The 17,792-nt window shown below is 35.1% G+C and overlaps 1 protein-coding gene across 7 annotated transcripts in view; it reads right to left on the bottom strand.

The window, feature by feature from the left end:
- LOC113059874 (rho guanine nucleotide exchange factor 1-like) overlaps positions 1–17,792 on the bottom strand; it is a 41,310-nt gene that overhangs the window by 18,447 nt on the left and 5,071 nt on the right. For all 7 annotated transcript variants that reach the window (XM_026228527.1, XM_026228528.1, XM_026228529.1 and 4 more), the window contains exons 2-5: positions 6,523–6,588; positions 2,640–2,726; positions 1,874–1,987; positions 1,150–1,248 (exon numbers count right to left, since the gene is read on the bottom strand). In XM_026228527.1, the coding sequence (XP_026084312.1) occupies positions 1,150–1,248; positions 1,874–1,987; positions 2,640–2,726; positions 6,523–6,549 (327 nt within the window). In that variant the 5' untranslated portion in view covers positions 6,550–6,588. The remainder of the gene's footprint in view (positions 1–1,149; positions 1,249–1,873; positions 1,988–2,639; positions 2,727–6,522; positions 6,589–17,792) is intronic.

The following is a 17,792-nucleotide window of genomic DNA, read 5'->3' as shown; positions in this document are numbered from 1 at the left end:
GACATTATAAAATATAAGGTTTTTATATTGTCCTCCAGTGTTAGATGTAATGCAGTACAGCACCACCAGAGGTCACAACAATATAAATAACCAGATAACTACTTTCTTCAGATTCATTTTCAGCTCAGTCCACAGGTCCATAACCTTAATGTCAACTCAAAAATGTGCAGAGAAAGAAATATTCAATAGGGAAAAAAAGACATACAAATAAAACATGAAAAGTGTGGGGGGAGCAGTCATTGATCAGGGGAGGTCATTCCCATGACCCAAAGCAGGAAGTCAGGGTTGGACAAACAGAAAAAAAGAGAGACAGAGAAAGTGAACATGTCTAAAAGAGGAGGAAAGAATGCAGAAAAAAGTTACATTGGACAGAAGGGGCAGGCAGACAGACTGGAGGAAAAAAAACTAAAACTTCAAGCAGTGAAATCAAGTCTAAACTGAGACAGATTAGGGGAGAAACAGACGAGTGGGGAAATGAGCTGATATATCATGTGAAATTGAAAGAATGAACTAAGTAACATACTGTTCATTTCTAATAGCATCTAATGACAGTCAGGAAGAACCATGAATCTCACCCATACCAAATATGACATTAACAATACATTAAATCCCATTAATGTAATGAAAAACAGCCTAACTTGACAACAATTTTAGTAATTTTAATGCAAATTTCAAGCTATGATACAATTGACATATCTGTGCTTTCAAAAGCATATATTTTTTTAAATAAAATAAATGATTCTTTGGAAAACTCTTAACGATAAAAAGGCGTCTCTGGACATGTAAGGGTTATGCATCAACCACCAGAAATGTCTTTGCAAATCTAATGTTTTTGCTTCACTTTTTTTTTGTTCTGTGTGTATTTTCATATTAGTCTACCTCATTATTTCAGGAAACAATATACTAAAATATTAGACCGCTTTCTTCACTTTGAAAGAAAACAAGCTCAAAGATGAGACTGACAGTGAGCAGATCACCTGTGTGATAAATAAAAAACAGCTTCAAGAATTCATTTAGCAGGTCTAACAAAATCACAAGACAATAAAATGAGGGCTGGACTGAAAAGTGTGACAGAACAGAGAGGCAGACTTGTAAAGTGATAAACAAACTTGACAGCCGAATGTCTAAAAACCCTTCTTCTTCACATACCGCTCCTTTTTCAAGAAAAGAGTTGTAGAATTCCCCAAAGTGCTTCTTGGTGTCTTTGGCATTGAAGTTCCTGAAGAGGTCAGCATGAAGGTAGCATAGCTAAAACAAGGGTAAAAGAAAAAGAAAGAGAGAGAGATCGAGTGAGGGTGTAAAAAAACGGACAGATTTAGACACCAAGAATAGAGGGATAGTAATACATGCCAGGTTAACCTTTATGTTGGCCTCATTGGCTGAATAGAGAAGCAACTAAACCTTTAAAAATTTCAGAGAGTTTTTACAAGCACTTGTTAACCAGTGAGAAAAGAGTTTTAGGAGGGATGACAAGGACCAATCGAAATTGAAAGAACACAACATAGTACCTGTTGGGTTTGAAAGCAAACATAACTTGTCAAACTAAATAATATATATTTTTTTTTTTAATCAATTTTGAATCTGTGCGATTTATCCTATCTGAAGAAAGAGATGAAGGATATGGGATTTGGGAGACGGTACCTGGGGTAGACCGCATTGGCTGCATGCCAAATAAAGGAAGAAATACTCATGCTTTAAATCACATGAAAAGGGCTTTATCTAAAAACATGACACCATCCACCCCCTAAACACACACAGCATTCATAGCCGAACAAGAGGTAATGTAAGAAACACACTGAGCCTCACATACTAAAGTAAATGCATGCATGCACACTGACAAAAATAAACAGGCACACATCGTTGAAGTTCTCACCACAGGAGCACAGTCAAACTGTAACATGACATGATGAATGAAGGCCAGTAGGTGGGTGGGCTTGGACTTCAACAGTTCAATGCTGGTAAAGTGACTGCTCTGATCATCCACCATCTGAGAAAAAGAAAGCGTATATAAAAAAGTAATAATAATAATAAATAGGAAGAATTTGTAAATGTTTCTGAAAGAAGTCTCTTATACTTAAAAAAAAAAAAAAAAAAAAAAAAACCCAGCAAAACTGTGAAATCCCATAATTTAAAATAACTGTTTTAAATGTAAATGCATTTTATTCTAAGAGTAATATAAGTGTAAAAAGATTATTCATGGCCAAGCTGAATTTTCACCAGTCTTCATTGTCACATGATCCTACAAAAATCAATCATTCTGATATGCCATTTTCTATAACATTTCTTATTATGAAAATATCAGGATGATATGATGAATATAGAAGGTTCAAAAGTACAGCATTCATTGAAATTATATGTATATATATTTTTTTTTTACATTTTATATTACTTTACTGTCACTTTTTATTTAATACATTTATAAATTATTGCATTGCCTTTATGCCAAATCTGTACTACACTGTAACATTAAGAATTGCATTAAATATATTTCTAAACACTTATATCTGCTTAAAATATAAATTTAATTGAAAAGGAATCATTCCAAATATTTCTACCTCAAAGATTCTAAAAGAATCATTAAAGAACAGCAGTATTCTCTATTCCCATTCATACTAGTTCTGAGCTGAAGTATCACTCACAGGTTGCTCATCATTCTCAAAGTCTTCATCTTCTGCTCCAATTATGTTCATGGCTGGATTTGAACACTGAGCACCTGACGGCCCGCGCTGTCGAGAGACAAATAAAGCACGAAGAAAGCATTAAAAGACATAATCTTGTAAAACAATGTTTGCAAGTTCATGTTTTTTAGATTAGTAGACTAAATTACTAAAATGGACTGTTTCATTACAGGACAGTAAGGATGACTTGATGGCCTGAGGCCAGGCTTCAATATTCCACAGTAAGAAAATAAAAGAACAAATTCAATAAAAAGGTTAAAGTTTTGTTAAGTTAAAAAATAATTGCACATTGCAGCAAATGACACGATATAGTTCTTTTCACAATACGAAAATGATCATGGATAAAAAACTAAGTTATTAACAAATGTTACATGCTATGTGTAACATTATACTGCCATTAACTAATGAATTATAATTCAAATAGAAAACAGTGAGTAGTTGTTAGACTAAAATTCAATTAGAGGATAATTCCAAAGACCAGTCCAATGAATCCTGGCCACTGGCTGTAAATGTAACAGCGTTCTACTGTGAGAGCAGCTCAGAACAAATTTCCTCTGTCGCTGTTGTGCAATAAATACTTAGTGGAAAGAAGCGGAAAATCCCTGTGCTAGCCGAACTCCGGCAATTCAACAGACTAACTGTGTTTATTTTAGTGGAAACAAACTAGCAATTATGACGAATACTCCAAGCACAAATCGAGCTAGTGTTTTCTCTCTGCAAACCTCTTAATCTCAGATAAAAGGTGTGTGGTTACTAAATATATAAAAAGATCGTTCCGTCAAAATTTTATATCGTCATCATTTACTCACCCTCATTTCGTTCCAAACCTGCACGACCTGTATCAGATAGCAAGTCATACAGGTTTTGTACAACATGAGGGTGAACAAATGATGACAGAATGTTAATTTTTAGGAGAACTATAACGTTTAAGCAGAGAGAGAAATATAAAACGGAACGCAGATCAACATCATTTCCGAGCAAATCACAGCAGTGGTTGTTTTGTTCCTGAATGAATTAGTATTTTTGAACAAAACAGCTGAATAAAGCATCACTTGTTGCCATCTACTAGCATAAAACAGAAAGATTCACTACGGAGAGGGTCCATGATAATGTCTCCTAACTCATTGTACTGCCCAGACCCCTCAGAAACATCAGATCCCCCTCAGGTTGGTGAGAACATGGAGTGTAAACTCATGGCAAAAGACTCTCTGTGCCACCCCACATACTACAGCACGCTCCAGATTTTATTACGTGTCCAGAATCGCGTTTTGGCAGCTGTAATGTCTGACAGTGAATGCCACTGTGTATTAGTAAAATCATTGTCACACCTTTAAGATGCAAACAGATAAAAACTATTTTATTACGCTTCAATAATATACATTCCGAATACATGACTTCAATAAACAAACACTTTTGTAAAACAAATGTAAAACTAATGTACCAATAAGATTTCCTGTTAATAGTTTGGATTCTACCATGTCCCAGTAAGTCAATTATGTGAACATAAAACAGTGTAATATTATAAAAATGTAACATTTTTAACAATAATTAGCATTTACTAAATACTATTACTACCACTACTAATAAATTGCAATAACAATAAATACAGTTGCAATTAAAATTACTCAACCCATCAGAGACTGCAGTACTTTACAAATACAAGCTTTTCTGAAGATCCAGGATAAAATATTTTTTTTTTTTTATCTTTTAAAGATTTTTTTATAATACTGCTGTGTCATAATTATTCAACCCCATTCAACATTGCTGTGAATGCAACATTGCAATCACTTATTTGTCTCTAAACACAATGAAGCTTTTAGAAACTCTATTGAAACAGAATTAGTTTGAGCTATTACACATACATACAGTTAGCCCATGCATGTGCTGAAGTTGAGTAACAAAAATTTCAACAGAGATCTCACAAAAGCTAAAGAGAACAAATTTTGTATTACTTTAGAAAGGCTAAGGCTAACACGTATGGAGATTTCTAAGACATTGAAAGTTCCTAGAGACACAGTTCTCAGCCTTATTTCTTAGCTTAAAGTGTGATGTATCAGAAAACATTTGAGGGTGTTGAAGAAAAAGCACAATATCATAAAATGTTTAATCAGAGCAACTGAAAAAAAAATCTGCAATGTACAGCCAAAGACTTGCAAGATGACTCGGTGAAAGGAGGAAAACCATTTCAATGCAGTGTGTAAGAAGAACACTAGACAAGTATGGCCTTCATGCTGAGACATCTTGATAAATACCACTCTTGATCAAGAAGAACAAAAGGCAGACTTGAACTTAAAATTACAAAAATTTGTGTAGACCTGTGGAGCTCTAATGAGGAGAATGTTTTATGGGGTGATGTGACCAAACTGGAACTTTTTGGACCCATGGATCAGCGGTATGTCTGCTCATAAGCAGAAGAACGCCATCTCCATCATCAAACTTGGAGGTGGATCAGTCCTGTTATGGGGTTTCTTAACTGTAGCAGGAAGTAGAAATCATGACTGTATGAAGGACATCATGGATTCTTTGAAGTATCAAGCCATTTTGACAAGAATTGGGATGCCTTCGGTGCAAAAACTGAAGCTGATGGACTTTCCTGCAGGACAGTCATCCCAAAGTACACATCCAAATCTACTACTGTTTGGTTCAGTGATCAGTTATAGAATGTTCTTGAGCGGCCTGTTCGGTCTCCAGAATTTAATTCTCGTTGAAAATATCTCTTTGAATTTAAAGAAAGCAGTGGTCGATGTGAAAACCAAAGATTATTAGTGATCTAGAAGCTTTTTCAGGCGATGAATGGGCCAAGACTGTAGTAGAGAGGTGACAGAAGCTTCTAAGCTCTTACAGACAGAGCTTATTGGTGATTTTAAAGAATAAAAGATTCCGCACAAAATTAGAGTTCTGAGGGGTTGAATAATTATGAACAATGTTTAGAGCCAGTTTAAATTTCATCATAATTTATCAACGTTCCATTCTCATAATCACTCAAAAGTGTATTAACAAACTTTCTCTAATACTTTACTGATGTCTTTAAATTATTTTCATAAAATTTTGTTCGCTGCAGCAAAATGTCTTGCAGGTCAGAATAATTTTGATTGCAACTGTATATTATTTCAATTAATTATTAATTAAAAGTAATTCCTAAGTACATTGTACTAATTTGTACCAAAAGCCAAAACAAATTAAATAAATTAAATAAAACTAAATTTGTTTATCAGCAACAATGGCTATATTCATGGCAACATTAACAATATCAGAATAATCATACACAATCATCATACCAAAACTAGTAGCCTACTAATAAAAATCATATACAATATTTCAGTTTAATCAGTGATAAATATTCTAAAATTCTTCCAGGAGAGACTTTAGTTCAGTAATAAATAAATACATTATTATATTTAATTGTATTGTATTAAAGTAACACATTTAATAATAATAAAGTCCAATAATTATATATTAAAAATATATAAACTTTATTAATAAATTTTTTCTTACACTTCTTTTTCTGTAAAATATTTTTCTGATTCCCAGGCGCATTACACAATTTTTTTTAATAATCAGAAATACATGCAATTATAGTTATTGCATTATATTAAACACTAAATTAACACTAATAAAACTGTAATTACTATATAAAAATTACAAATACATTTTTTTTTTCAAAAGCACCCCCTTGAGGCCTCCTAAAAACCCCTTGAAAACTCTTGCTCTAGTTGGTTTTGTAATAACGATGGAAAACTGTGATTATGCCATCTCTGTTACCAAATCATATGCCTGCCCCATATAAGAACATCAAGAATGAATGGAAACAAACAAAAACACTGGCAGCTTCAAATGCCTTTACCCCGTTATGGGCGTCTTCAAAATCCATCCTGTCGTAGGTCACACCAACACCGGAAAAACCGGGCTCCTGAAAAGAAACAACATAATGAAAGCCTTGAAAAGCATCCTTTGTCAACAAGACAAGCATATACAAACACAAAGCAGAGCACACACAAACAAACTGCCAGGAGCAAATCCAACTGGGCCATCCGATACAGGTATACAACCGAACGACAACATTAAGATCAGCCAATAAATCAATAACAGATTTTCCAATGTGGAAGAACAAGACCGAGATACGGTCTATCAATGAAGATGGCTTTGAATAAATAACAGTTACTTTAGTTCTCAGCGGTCAAATGATCTATAATTCAGTTTATTTGTTGTGTTCCTTTCTTTATTATTCTCTACCCATGGAATAGTAGATACGGGAACTTTACTGCAGGAGAGATTTGAAAAAGTTTGTCTGCTGCTCAGTATCCTGTTAATGTGTTTGTCTATTCATTCTCCAATATACAACAAAGGCTTCTTATGATTTAATCTAAATGAACATCAATGACGGCATTAATCGACTGTATTGACTTTCACAGTGAAAGTACACTGACTTCTGGACAAAAAAAAGCAGCAGCAGATAAGTGGGGAATGCCTTTGCATACCAGACTGTCCTATGCAACTGTTCAGACAATGGCCTTGTCCTCTGCACTGGAGCAGTGCGATAGCACAGGCCTAAAATAACCGCTAATGGAGCTGTGTTTGTGTTCTGGTTTTATCAGCTGCTTTAATCAGTCATGTCTCTGAGATCTTCAAAGCTTTCCAAAGAGCCAAGTCTACAGTGCAGGCAAGCATAAAGAGAAAAGAGAGAGAGAGAGAGAGAGAGAGAGAGAAAGGAAGTGGGTGTAATTTCCTCAGGAAACGATCACAGACATTTTTTGTCAACCTGTCTGTAAAAGTCATGTTCAGAGTATCAGATAGCATAAAACAAAGGAAAAAGACAAGGAGGGACAAACTCATACACAAGAGTATGACACATAAACAGTGTAAGGTGAAAAGATTTATAGCACTTTCCACAACTCGGTTACTCTGTTGGGTCCCATTATTGTTTAAAAAATATGATGTTTTAATTTGTAGAAAGAACTAATATGTGCTCTTTGTTTTCATCAAACATATGTTCCATTAAAGATTATCAAATAATAGTGGTCGACCGATATATCTCTTCGCCACAGCCGATATATCGGTCGATATCTGGCATTTTTCAAATATCGGCATCAGCCGATACGTTTTTCTGCTTTGACGCTGTGTTCGAGGAGGGACTTTTATTTTGACGGTGTTGAGAAAGGCAGCGCCCGAGTGCACACAGTACTCACTTTCTCCCTCTGGTTTACTGTTGTTGTTAAAAGTTCTGTTTAATACGGATAGAAGTCTGTCTAATAATCAGATAGAACGGTTAAACAAGGGAATTCATGTATACAGAAAGTATCAACGAAATATTATATTATTATGAATAGAAAGGCAAACATTATAATACACTTGTTTGCCGTCAGCATTAAGCAAATATGCATTTATATAATTTAAACATATCTTTGAATGACTAATGAACATAGTCGAATCCAGCTGTGAGATCTTGGGAAGTTAAGAGTCAGATCTCTATATGTTACACATTTATTTTTTTTAATCCATTGTCAAATTATTTCAAATTTCTTAAATAATAATAATAATAAATTAAAATAAATTATAATCGACTTTATACCGGACCCCCTGCTTTCCAAGATATCGTGATCATCATTGGCTGTTAAAAAGAAAACAATATCGGTCAACCACTACAAATAAGCATTAACAGAAGCTAGTCTGCAACACATAAATGTCTGTAAACCACATAAAATTGAGATTTCTGTATCGCAGAGGTATTGTCCTTCAACTCTAACAATTAAAATAATACAAAAGACATCAAAATAATATGAAAGCTAAACAGTTTTGACCTTTTCAACTGATATTCAAATAATTTAAAAGTTTATAAAATGTTTAAGTAAATAATTTTTAATGACTGTTGCTATATAATAAATAAAGCGGAGTTTTTAACTATTTTAACAAGTATTACATTTTGAAAATGTTGAAAAACAAAATAAACAAATAAATCTCAAAACAAATATAAGAAATTTTTTGACCTCCTGAAGTTAAAATGTTAAATTTTCATCCCACCTAAACTTTTATTTTTATTTTTTTAAGAAAATGGGGTTGGGGGGTGCGTGACGATGCTTTCTCTCCATTTTCATGACATTGCCCTCATCCCGTAACAACATCAGCTGCATAATAAGAGTAAAAAGAGGAAGAGCTAGCAAGAAAAGCAACAGCAGATGAAGTCATTCATGCGTACATGTGATAACTGAGAAGAAAGCGCATCTTATTTCACAGAAAACAAGTTAAGTGAGAACAGTGATGGAGGCTAAGAGAGACATATAAAAAAAATAAGTGGGTTGAAACAGAAGAGGAAAACAGTTGAGAAAAAAAGAAAAAAAAAAGTCATAGCACTCTTCTACACATTACAAGCGCTACCGAGACAGGACTGTAAAATTCATGAACTTTCAATAGCATCTAGATTACATGCTAAATGCAATTTTGATAAATGGCAACCTAAAAGACATTTAAATACACCCACAGCTTTCAATAAATCATCTCAACAGCTGTCAAGATCAATCAGCAAGCGTTAAACACAGACTTTCTTAAAGGGATAGTTCACCCAACCAAAAAAATGAACATTTAATATTTATCTGCTTACCCCCAGAGCATTCAAGGTGTAGGTACCTACATCTTGGATGCCCTAAGAAACAACATCACCTACATCTTGGATGCCCTGGGGGTAAACAGATAAACATCAAATTTTCATTTTTGGGTGAACTATTCCTTTAAAGCGAGAGAGAGAGAGAGAATGATCTGCATGTTTCGCCAGAGACAGTGTTTCTTTTCAGTTTAGCTGAGAATGAGAGTGTGGAGGCACTGGGGTGTTGCCAGTGGGGCTAATGAGGTCTATCGCAATCTACTCAAAAGTATGTAATGACTGCGCTCTCTCTTTCTCTCTGGTGGACTGTGCGGTATTTCAATACTGCAGGAGATTAGAGATCTCTGAGCTTCTCTCAGTTACTCTCATAAGAACAGAGGAAGGGTGGCGTACAGGCATGTGGCCTCACTGACCATGCAAGCATGAAGAACAAAGTGAGACACAGCAACCAGGAAGAACAAACGGTTTGAGAATGTTTAGAGTAAAGGACTGTAAGGATGTGTGACAGAGGTGTTAACCTCCAACATCACAGTTTCTTTGTTGGTAACTTCAGTAACTTAGTTATATTACTTTGGTATCCGGTTGTAACATGATCCTTAAGAAATCATTCTAATACTCATTTGGTGCTCAAGAAACATTTTCTTATTATAAGCAATGTTACGATCAGTTGTGCTTCTTTTGTGGAAACTGCTATACTTTTTTTTTTTTTTTTTTTTTTTGGATTCTCTGAAGAACAGAAAGTTTCAAATATACATACTTTTTGTATTATAATTCCCTTTTCTGTCCCTTTTGAACAATTTAATTAATCTTTGCTGAATAAAAGTATTATACACACACTAACTTGTCTAATATCATTAGGTTGACTTTCCATATATGCATAATACTTTGTATACTGAATGAATAATATTTTCTATTCTCTAACCCTAGCACTACTCCTAAACATAGCCCTCACAGAAAAAACTAAATCATCCATAATGACCTCAAAATGTAGGTTAAACAAGTACACATACCCCTGCATACTCTCCCTACTTTTCCCTTTAACCCAAGGTATAGTAATTGTAATACTTGAAAGCCCACTAATTCTGAAAAAAAATGAGGGGGAAAAACTTGTCACTTTTATCTTCTCCTGCTTTCTTTCAACTTCCCATCATTGCTAATAGACATAAACATTGCCTGGAATATCCCAGAGGCACGTGTTCTGAACATACTTAGAGGTAATCAAGAACCATTCCACCTTTAGTTACTTAAACGGCCGATTCCTGGATATTTCGCACAGTAGCCTGCTGTATAACAGGACATATTTCAAGCATATCTACTACCAGTGAATTTTTTTAAACATCTGTAATATTTGTGGCATCTGTAGCATTAAAAAACACCTGTATATGAAGGATGAATACCATTCCCTTGGTTTCACTTGTGATGAAAGGCAAAAAATAAAATAAATCAGACTGTTGGATGAGGTTGGCAAGCTTGTGAATTTTCCAAGTGCATCCCTCCTTTAGTCCTATTCTAGAATACCAACACCCTTTTGCAAACATCTGCCAAAGTTATCATCGATTACACATGGTTCTGTTAAGAGGTCACAATCAGAATTACAAGTTTATAAGGACCGGGTTTGGGGTCTAAGCGGGGCACTACCATCATCCACTGAGTGCAAATGTTGGGCGAGCGGACCAACTCCACTGAAGCTATGGCAGCCTGCAATCTCTCTCTAACCGTTTCCAAATGTGGGCTGCGAGTCCAGGGAGTAATCAGCCCGCTGCAAACACAGATCCATGTGACTGCACACAAACCTGGCCTGTCCGGCTGCCCAACAGACCTCTGCCAACTGGGATTGAGTTTGCATGTGTTAATGTCTGAGCATGCATCGGTGTTTCAAAGTGTACACGTGTCCATGTATGTTCTCACGTTGAACATCTCTGAATAGAGCACAGTTGTTCAGGAACTTTACATCATGTAGCGTTTTGTGTCCAGTGGCTGAGCGCTAGAGGGGCAGGGAATGCCAGGAAGCTCAAGCGCTGTGATCGTCAGCCAGGAATCAACCCACCCTCTTTTACAGAGGCAACCACATAAAGTCTATACGCCTAAAACACAGTCCGAAAAAACAAGCTTTTTAGCTGTTAGATCATCCAACTTTAACCTACATATTGAGTCAGGTGTGAGAGACAACTATATTTGTACCTCTAGAAAACGTGCCAGTACCAACAGGAAAATACTAGACAACTAATAAAAATTGGTCAAAACAAGTTGTCTCAATGGAGACAGGTGATCACTCCGCAGCTGAACTCCAGATCTGAACACTGGCATCACCACATCAAATCATTTTCCTGCCCTCCACAGTCCTGTCACCGCATCCATCATTCTGTCAGTTCATCACTCCACCCTGGGCGATCTGACTCAACCTGACTGCAACTTGTTTCTCTTCAGCGATTCCCGCCTGCATCACGTCTCACCGCCAGACATCTGAAGAAGCATCCTGGAACACCACATCATTTTCTGGCATATGCCCTTGCATCAAACATACAACACAGTGATGCCAATAAATAATTACACTCATTTTAACTATTCATTTCGCCTTCTGAAACCTACCTAGCTCCAATTTAAGCTATTATCATTGACTAAAAACTATAGACTATAAGTGGAAAAATATTTTCATTTTTTAAATAAAAATAGGTTTAAAAAAAAAAAAAACACCTCTGGCCGCTGGCTTATGCGTGACCTTTAGGAACAGGTACATCTGAAATCGATAACACCATTACAAGAAATCCTTCCTGTAACTCAAACAGTAAAGCATAGCACTAGTAATGCCAAGGTCATGGGTTCGATTCCTACTGATAAAATGTGGACCTGGAATGCAATGTAAGTCACTTTGGATAAAAGTGTCTGACAAATGCATAAATGTAAACCTGCAAACAAAATAATTGTCAAAGCAAAAATATGGTGCACATGAGCTTAGAGAAACAATTAAAAGACAATGTGAATAAAGTTAAAAGTCTCAAGCGGATCCTAAAAGCTTTAAAGATTCTACGCCATGGACTTTGCAAAACTTGGCCAAAACAAAAGTTACTCTCCAGTGCAAGCAAATTGACAAGACCTGAGTGGATCTAGTCCATACTAAGGAATCATAAAGAGATGCAGAAAGCACTTATTTACTTTGAAATTTACAATTTACTGCTGAACGTAAAGGAGGATTTACAGAACAACCACTACCAGTAGGTGTGTTTTTGTGATTTTCTGAGGGTGGTATTTTTTTTGTCTACAGTGCAGTTTCCAATTAAATGTAGTATGTTTGACCATAAACAGATTCAACAGATTAACAGATTCACCATAAACAGAAACACAATGTGAGATGCTGTTTGAAAAAGTATAACCAAAACTAAAATGAAAGTAAATAAAAACCATATAAATGAACTTTTCCTTAAAATACAAAAAAATAGATAACTATAAATGAAAAAAAGAACACAAAACAGGCTAATGAAAATTTTATATCAAATAAAAAAATAATAAAATAGTTTAAATACATTTTATATCATTCAAAACAAGATTGTTTGCATTATAGGAATATTTTGGGTTAAATACATTTTAAGCAATCCTAAGTTTCAAGTGGTAAAGCACCCCAAAGAAAATAAATCACTCTGAAAGTTTCTGAAAAAAAAAAAAAAAAAAAAAAGAGATGGACTATGGCTGTAAAATGTTAATTTTATATGGTTTTCTACAAAGAAAAATCCAAAGCTGCATCCAACTGATGAATGACTTCAGATTGCTTTGAATTCACTCTCAGTGTGAACGCACCTTAAGCGAACTAAAAGCAAATCTCGGCACTAGACCACATTGAATAAATGGACGAAGATCGACAAAATGGCCCAAAACATAGGTATCTTGAAACACACTTTTTTTTGAAAGCTGACAACTTTAAGCTTCACGTGGCATCTTAAAAACCCAGTGCTCAAGGCAAGAGACACAACCACCATCAACATCCACAAAAGTCCTGTTTTATTTATTTTCTCCTGACATTCACTAGCAAGTCAGAGGCTTGGGTTACAAAACCATTTAGTTTCTCTTCAGTCAATTTAGTCAATCTTTCCTTCATTCTGTCTTCTTTAACTTTCCATTTCCATGTTTCAATATTTCCTACTCATCCCTCTCTATTTGCAGTCCATATGAAGTCACATCTCTCTATAAACCCTTCTATTTATGACTCTGCATCTCTGACACTCTTTCAGCTACCTATAAAATATATTTCAACCATTTTAAGCTTTGTATTTTGTATTAAGTGTGTAGCTTTTCCAAACACCTGGTTGCATCTCGTTAAAATGTCCACACCCACCTTTGCTTCCTAATAACATACAGGCACAATTCACACTGCAAACACATTCACTGACAGCTTCCACAAACATACCTCCCACCCAGACATACGTCACTACTATTACTCATGACAAGACATAGGCTTCTTTGTTAATGGGTAAAGGAACACCAACATTTTCTGTTGCCTAAGTAAAGCACGCCAAAACACAACATTGCACACATGCACACATCCTCAACACACTGTGAGAGCTTTGTTACTTTGAACTTAGAGATCGACCAATATGGGTCTTTCTATAGCCAATGTTTAGAGGTCAGGGTCAGCCGATAGCCGATATGTGTGTGTGTATGTGTGTGTGTGTGTGTGTGTGTGTGTGTGTGTGTGTGTGAGAGAGTGTGTGTGTCAATCATTTACATAAAAGTTTTAGAGCATTTATCAAGCAGAATTTTTCAAGTTTGTTGGAACATAAATGTAAACTTAAATATACATGTAAATAAAATAAATACAATTTTATAAATAAAAATCAAACTGAAAAAAAGAAAATATATAAAAACTAAATAATATTAGTGCTGCAAACACACTAGCAACCAGAAACATTTGTGTTTGGTATAAATGACAGAGAACATCTAAAGTGCATTCTAATTTCAAACTTTCGTTGCAGTATGTTCCTTATTAAAATAAAATACAGTCAACTAAACATAAAAAAGGTTACACTGGTCAGTTTAAATAGTACTTTTACAAAGTAAAATGATCTCAAACGTATGGGGCACACTTTTAATTTTATCAAAGGATCATAATCACATCTATTCATTTTACAGTCCTGCTACTAGCATTCTATTCAGACTAAAACCCTTTTGCACATAATAATAATAATAATAATGCCACTGCAGACACATTTTGCAGCTTTAAGGTTATTAATTGATTGTTAATTTAAACGACGATCGATCATGGAAATTATTGAATACTGACATCCCTAAATGCAAATGAGTTGGATGGAAACCTGGCTATTGTCTGCATCAAACCATGCTTCCGAACAAATGTCATTCACCGTTCTGGGCAACTCCAGGACAGCTATCTCTCCGAGCACGGTGCTGTCTGTGAGCGAGGCAGAGTAATGTAGCCCTCAATCATGCTTCAGTGTTTGTGAGAGCTGCCAACTTCTCCACCCCATTTACAGAGTGAAATTCTCTGACTATCTTTATCTCCCAGGACTGTAGTTGAATCTTCCTAAAGCACTAAACTAAACACGGATATCGGTCGATGCCGATATATATAAAAAGGACAAATATCGGCCCGATATATCGGTCGACCGATATATCGATCAACCTCTACTGTGATCACACAAACACCCTGCTGCTGTATGCTTTGGCCAAGAGGGGTCCAATGGGCTGGGCGATATGAACAAAATCTTATATTGAAAGTTATTTTCTACGAAAATAGGTTGTAAAGATGCCAGCATTGTCGATGACATTAAAAAAAACCTTCACAATAAAAATATTTCAATAACACCGCAAAACCTGATCCTAGCCTAACTAATAAAAGCTAAAAATGTTCAAGCTTATTGAAAACAAGTAAACAACCAATAATTTAACAAGAATAAATAAACCAATTACAAACAATGAGACATATAAATAGTGTTGCCACAGTACCAAAATTTCAGTATTCGGTACCAATACCAGTGAAAATACATGGTTCTCGGAAATAATTTTGGTACCAAAGCAAAAGAAAAACATGCTAATTAAAACATTTGACTATACTTTAATCCAAACCGTGTATGTATTTAATTTTAAAGGGCTTTTGAAATGAGTTATTCAGAGAAGAATAACATCCAAGTTAGATATAAAAAAAAATATACAAAAAAAAAGCCCAGACCTGCTTATCTGACTGATATGACACTAGCAAATGTTAACCATTTGTTCATTCTCTAAAATGCATATTTTAGATTCACAATTTTTTTAAAGCATCTTGTGCGTAAAAATAGTAAATAGCATCATGTTCTCTTGTTTTTTTAATCGAATACATGTTATAGGAGCATTAAATAGTTAATAAAGAAACTATTCTAATGCTCATTATATTAGCATTAGCCACATTTATGCTAATGATTAACTACTCTAATAACCGCAATCATTACAATCCGACATTCAAATCAAAGTATTTAATAATATTCATAACAGAAGTGTTGTTTCCCCACACCCTTCCAGTCCAATTGTGGTGGCATAAACATGCCAATTTATTTCGATGATAAAGGTTTCCATAGGAACTGCTGTAATAAAATAATCACTCCTTTCCTTAATTCCTCATTTTGATGTCGTCATGTCTCTGTGCTTTTCTGAAGAGAGCGCATCAAGAACTGGGTTGACCAGGCACTCGGTACCACCAGTACTTAAAAAACCTGGTACAATATAGTTTTCATTTTTTTTGTACCGACTTGGTACCGAAGTACAAGGTCTTTTGACAATACTACATATAAATAATACAATGAACAAAGATACAAATGAAAAAGTCTAACAGAATTATTAAAAAGAACCTAAAAAAATTAAGAAAAAAAAAAAAAAAACAGCGGCAGGTATATTAGGCTGCCATCACTTTAAGTCCTAAATCATGGATTTAATATATTTGAACCCCACTGACTTCCATTGTATAAACATTTGAAACATTCTTTAAAATATCTTCTTTTATGTTCTTCAGAAGAACTAAAGTCATACAGAATTGGAAACAACATGAGGGTGAGTAAATTACAGCAGTTTAATTTGTGGGTGAACTATCACTTTAATAAGATGAAACTTGTCCTGCGTCTATTAATTTACATGTTCACTTTTTTCTATATTACTGTGTGCAACTTTTTATTAGAAAATATAATTTCCCATAAGCATAAACACTATAATTGCTATGGTCTAATGACATTACTCTCCATTCCAGGAGTGAACACAAAGCACTCACTGTCTATGGTAAAACAACACAGTGTATGAGAGGAAGTGAGAGACACATTGAGAAAAAAAGCAGGTGGAGGAGTGATACAAAATGAAATTATGTGTATTCCTTTAAAAGAAAGAGTCGGTAGCTTTAGTCTGGACAAGACTGTACTTGCCTCTCTATACAAATTTCAAAGAGAGAAAGAGAGAGAGATAGAGAGAAAGAGAAAGAAAAAGACGAACAATGTCAGAACAGGAAGAGGAAGTGGTAAGGCACCCCCATTGCTTCAGTTATTATCCACCCCAATTTCAAACCTGGGAGCAAAACCTCCTAACATTTCACACTAATGAGGTAAAACACCGGCAGTGCCACGGTATATTACAAAAGTAACGTGATGCATGTACCGCATGAGAATATACAGGTGCATCTCAATAAATTAGTAATTCAACTCAAATTGTGAAACTCATGTATTAAATAAATTCATTGAACACCGACTAAAGTCTTTGGTTCTTTTAATTGTGATGATTTTGGCTCACATTTAACAAAAACCCGCCAATTCACGCTCCCATCAAATTAGAATATGGTGACATGCCAATCAGCTTATCAACTCAAAACAACTGCAAAAGTTTCCTGAGCCTTCAAAATGGTCTCTCAATTTGGTTCACTAGGCTACAATCATGGGGAAGACTGCTGATCTGACAGTTGTCCACAAGACAATCATTGACACCCTCCACTAGGAGGGTAAGCCACAAACTTTCATTGCCTAAGAAGCTGGCTGTTCACAGAGTGCTGTATCCAAGCATGTTAACAGAACGTTCAGTGGAAGAAAAAAAGTGTGGAAGAAAAAGACAACCAACCGAGAGAACCGCAGCATTATGTGGATTGTTAAGCAAAATCGATTCAAGTAATTAAAGCAAATGCAGCCCCTGCCAAGTATTGAGTACATGTACAGTAAATTAACATACTTTCCTGAAGGCCAACAATTCACTAAAAACGTTTTTTTTTAATTGGTCTTATGAAGTATTCTGATTTGTTGAGATGAAATGGTGGGTTTTTGTTAAATGTGAGCCAAAATCATCACAATTAAAAGAACCAGAGACTTAAACTACTTCAGTCTGTGTGAACTGAATTTATTTAATACACAAGTTTCACAATTTGAGTTGAGTTACTGAAATTAACTTTTCCACAGCATTCTAATTTATTGAGATGCACCTGTTGACCTGTATTACCTTGCATTACACGCAGTTCTCAATGACATGTATTTTTTAGTCCAGTGTTTCATGCACCACTCACACAAGACACA

This window comes from Carassius auratus, chromosome 41, assembly GCF_003368295.1.
Source record: "Carassius auratus strain Wakin chromosome 41, ASM336829v1, whole genome shotgun sequence".
In the NCBI taxonomy this organism is placed as follows: domain Eukaryota; kingdom Metazoa; phylum Chordata; class Actinopteri; order Cypriniformes; family Cyprinidae; genus Carassius; species Carassius auratus.
The sequence above is the reverse complement of the archived record's forward strand: the minus strand, read 5'-3'. Positions and strand labels throughout refer to the sequence as shown.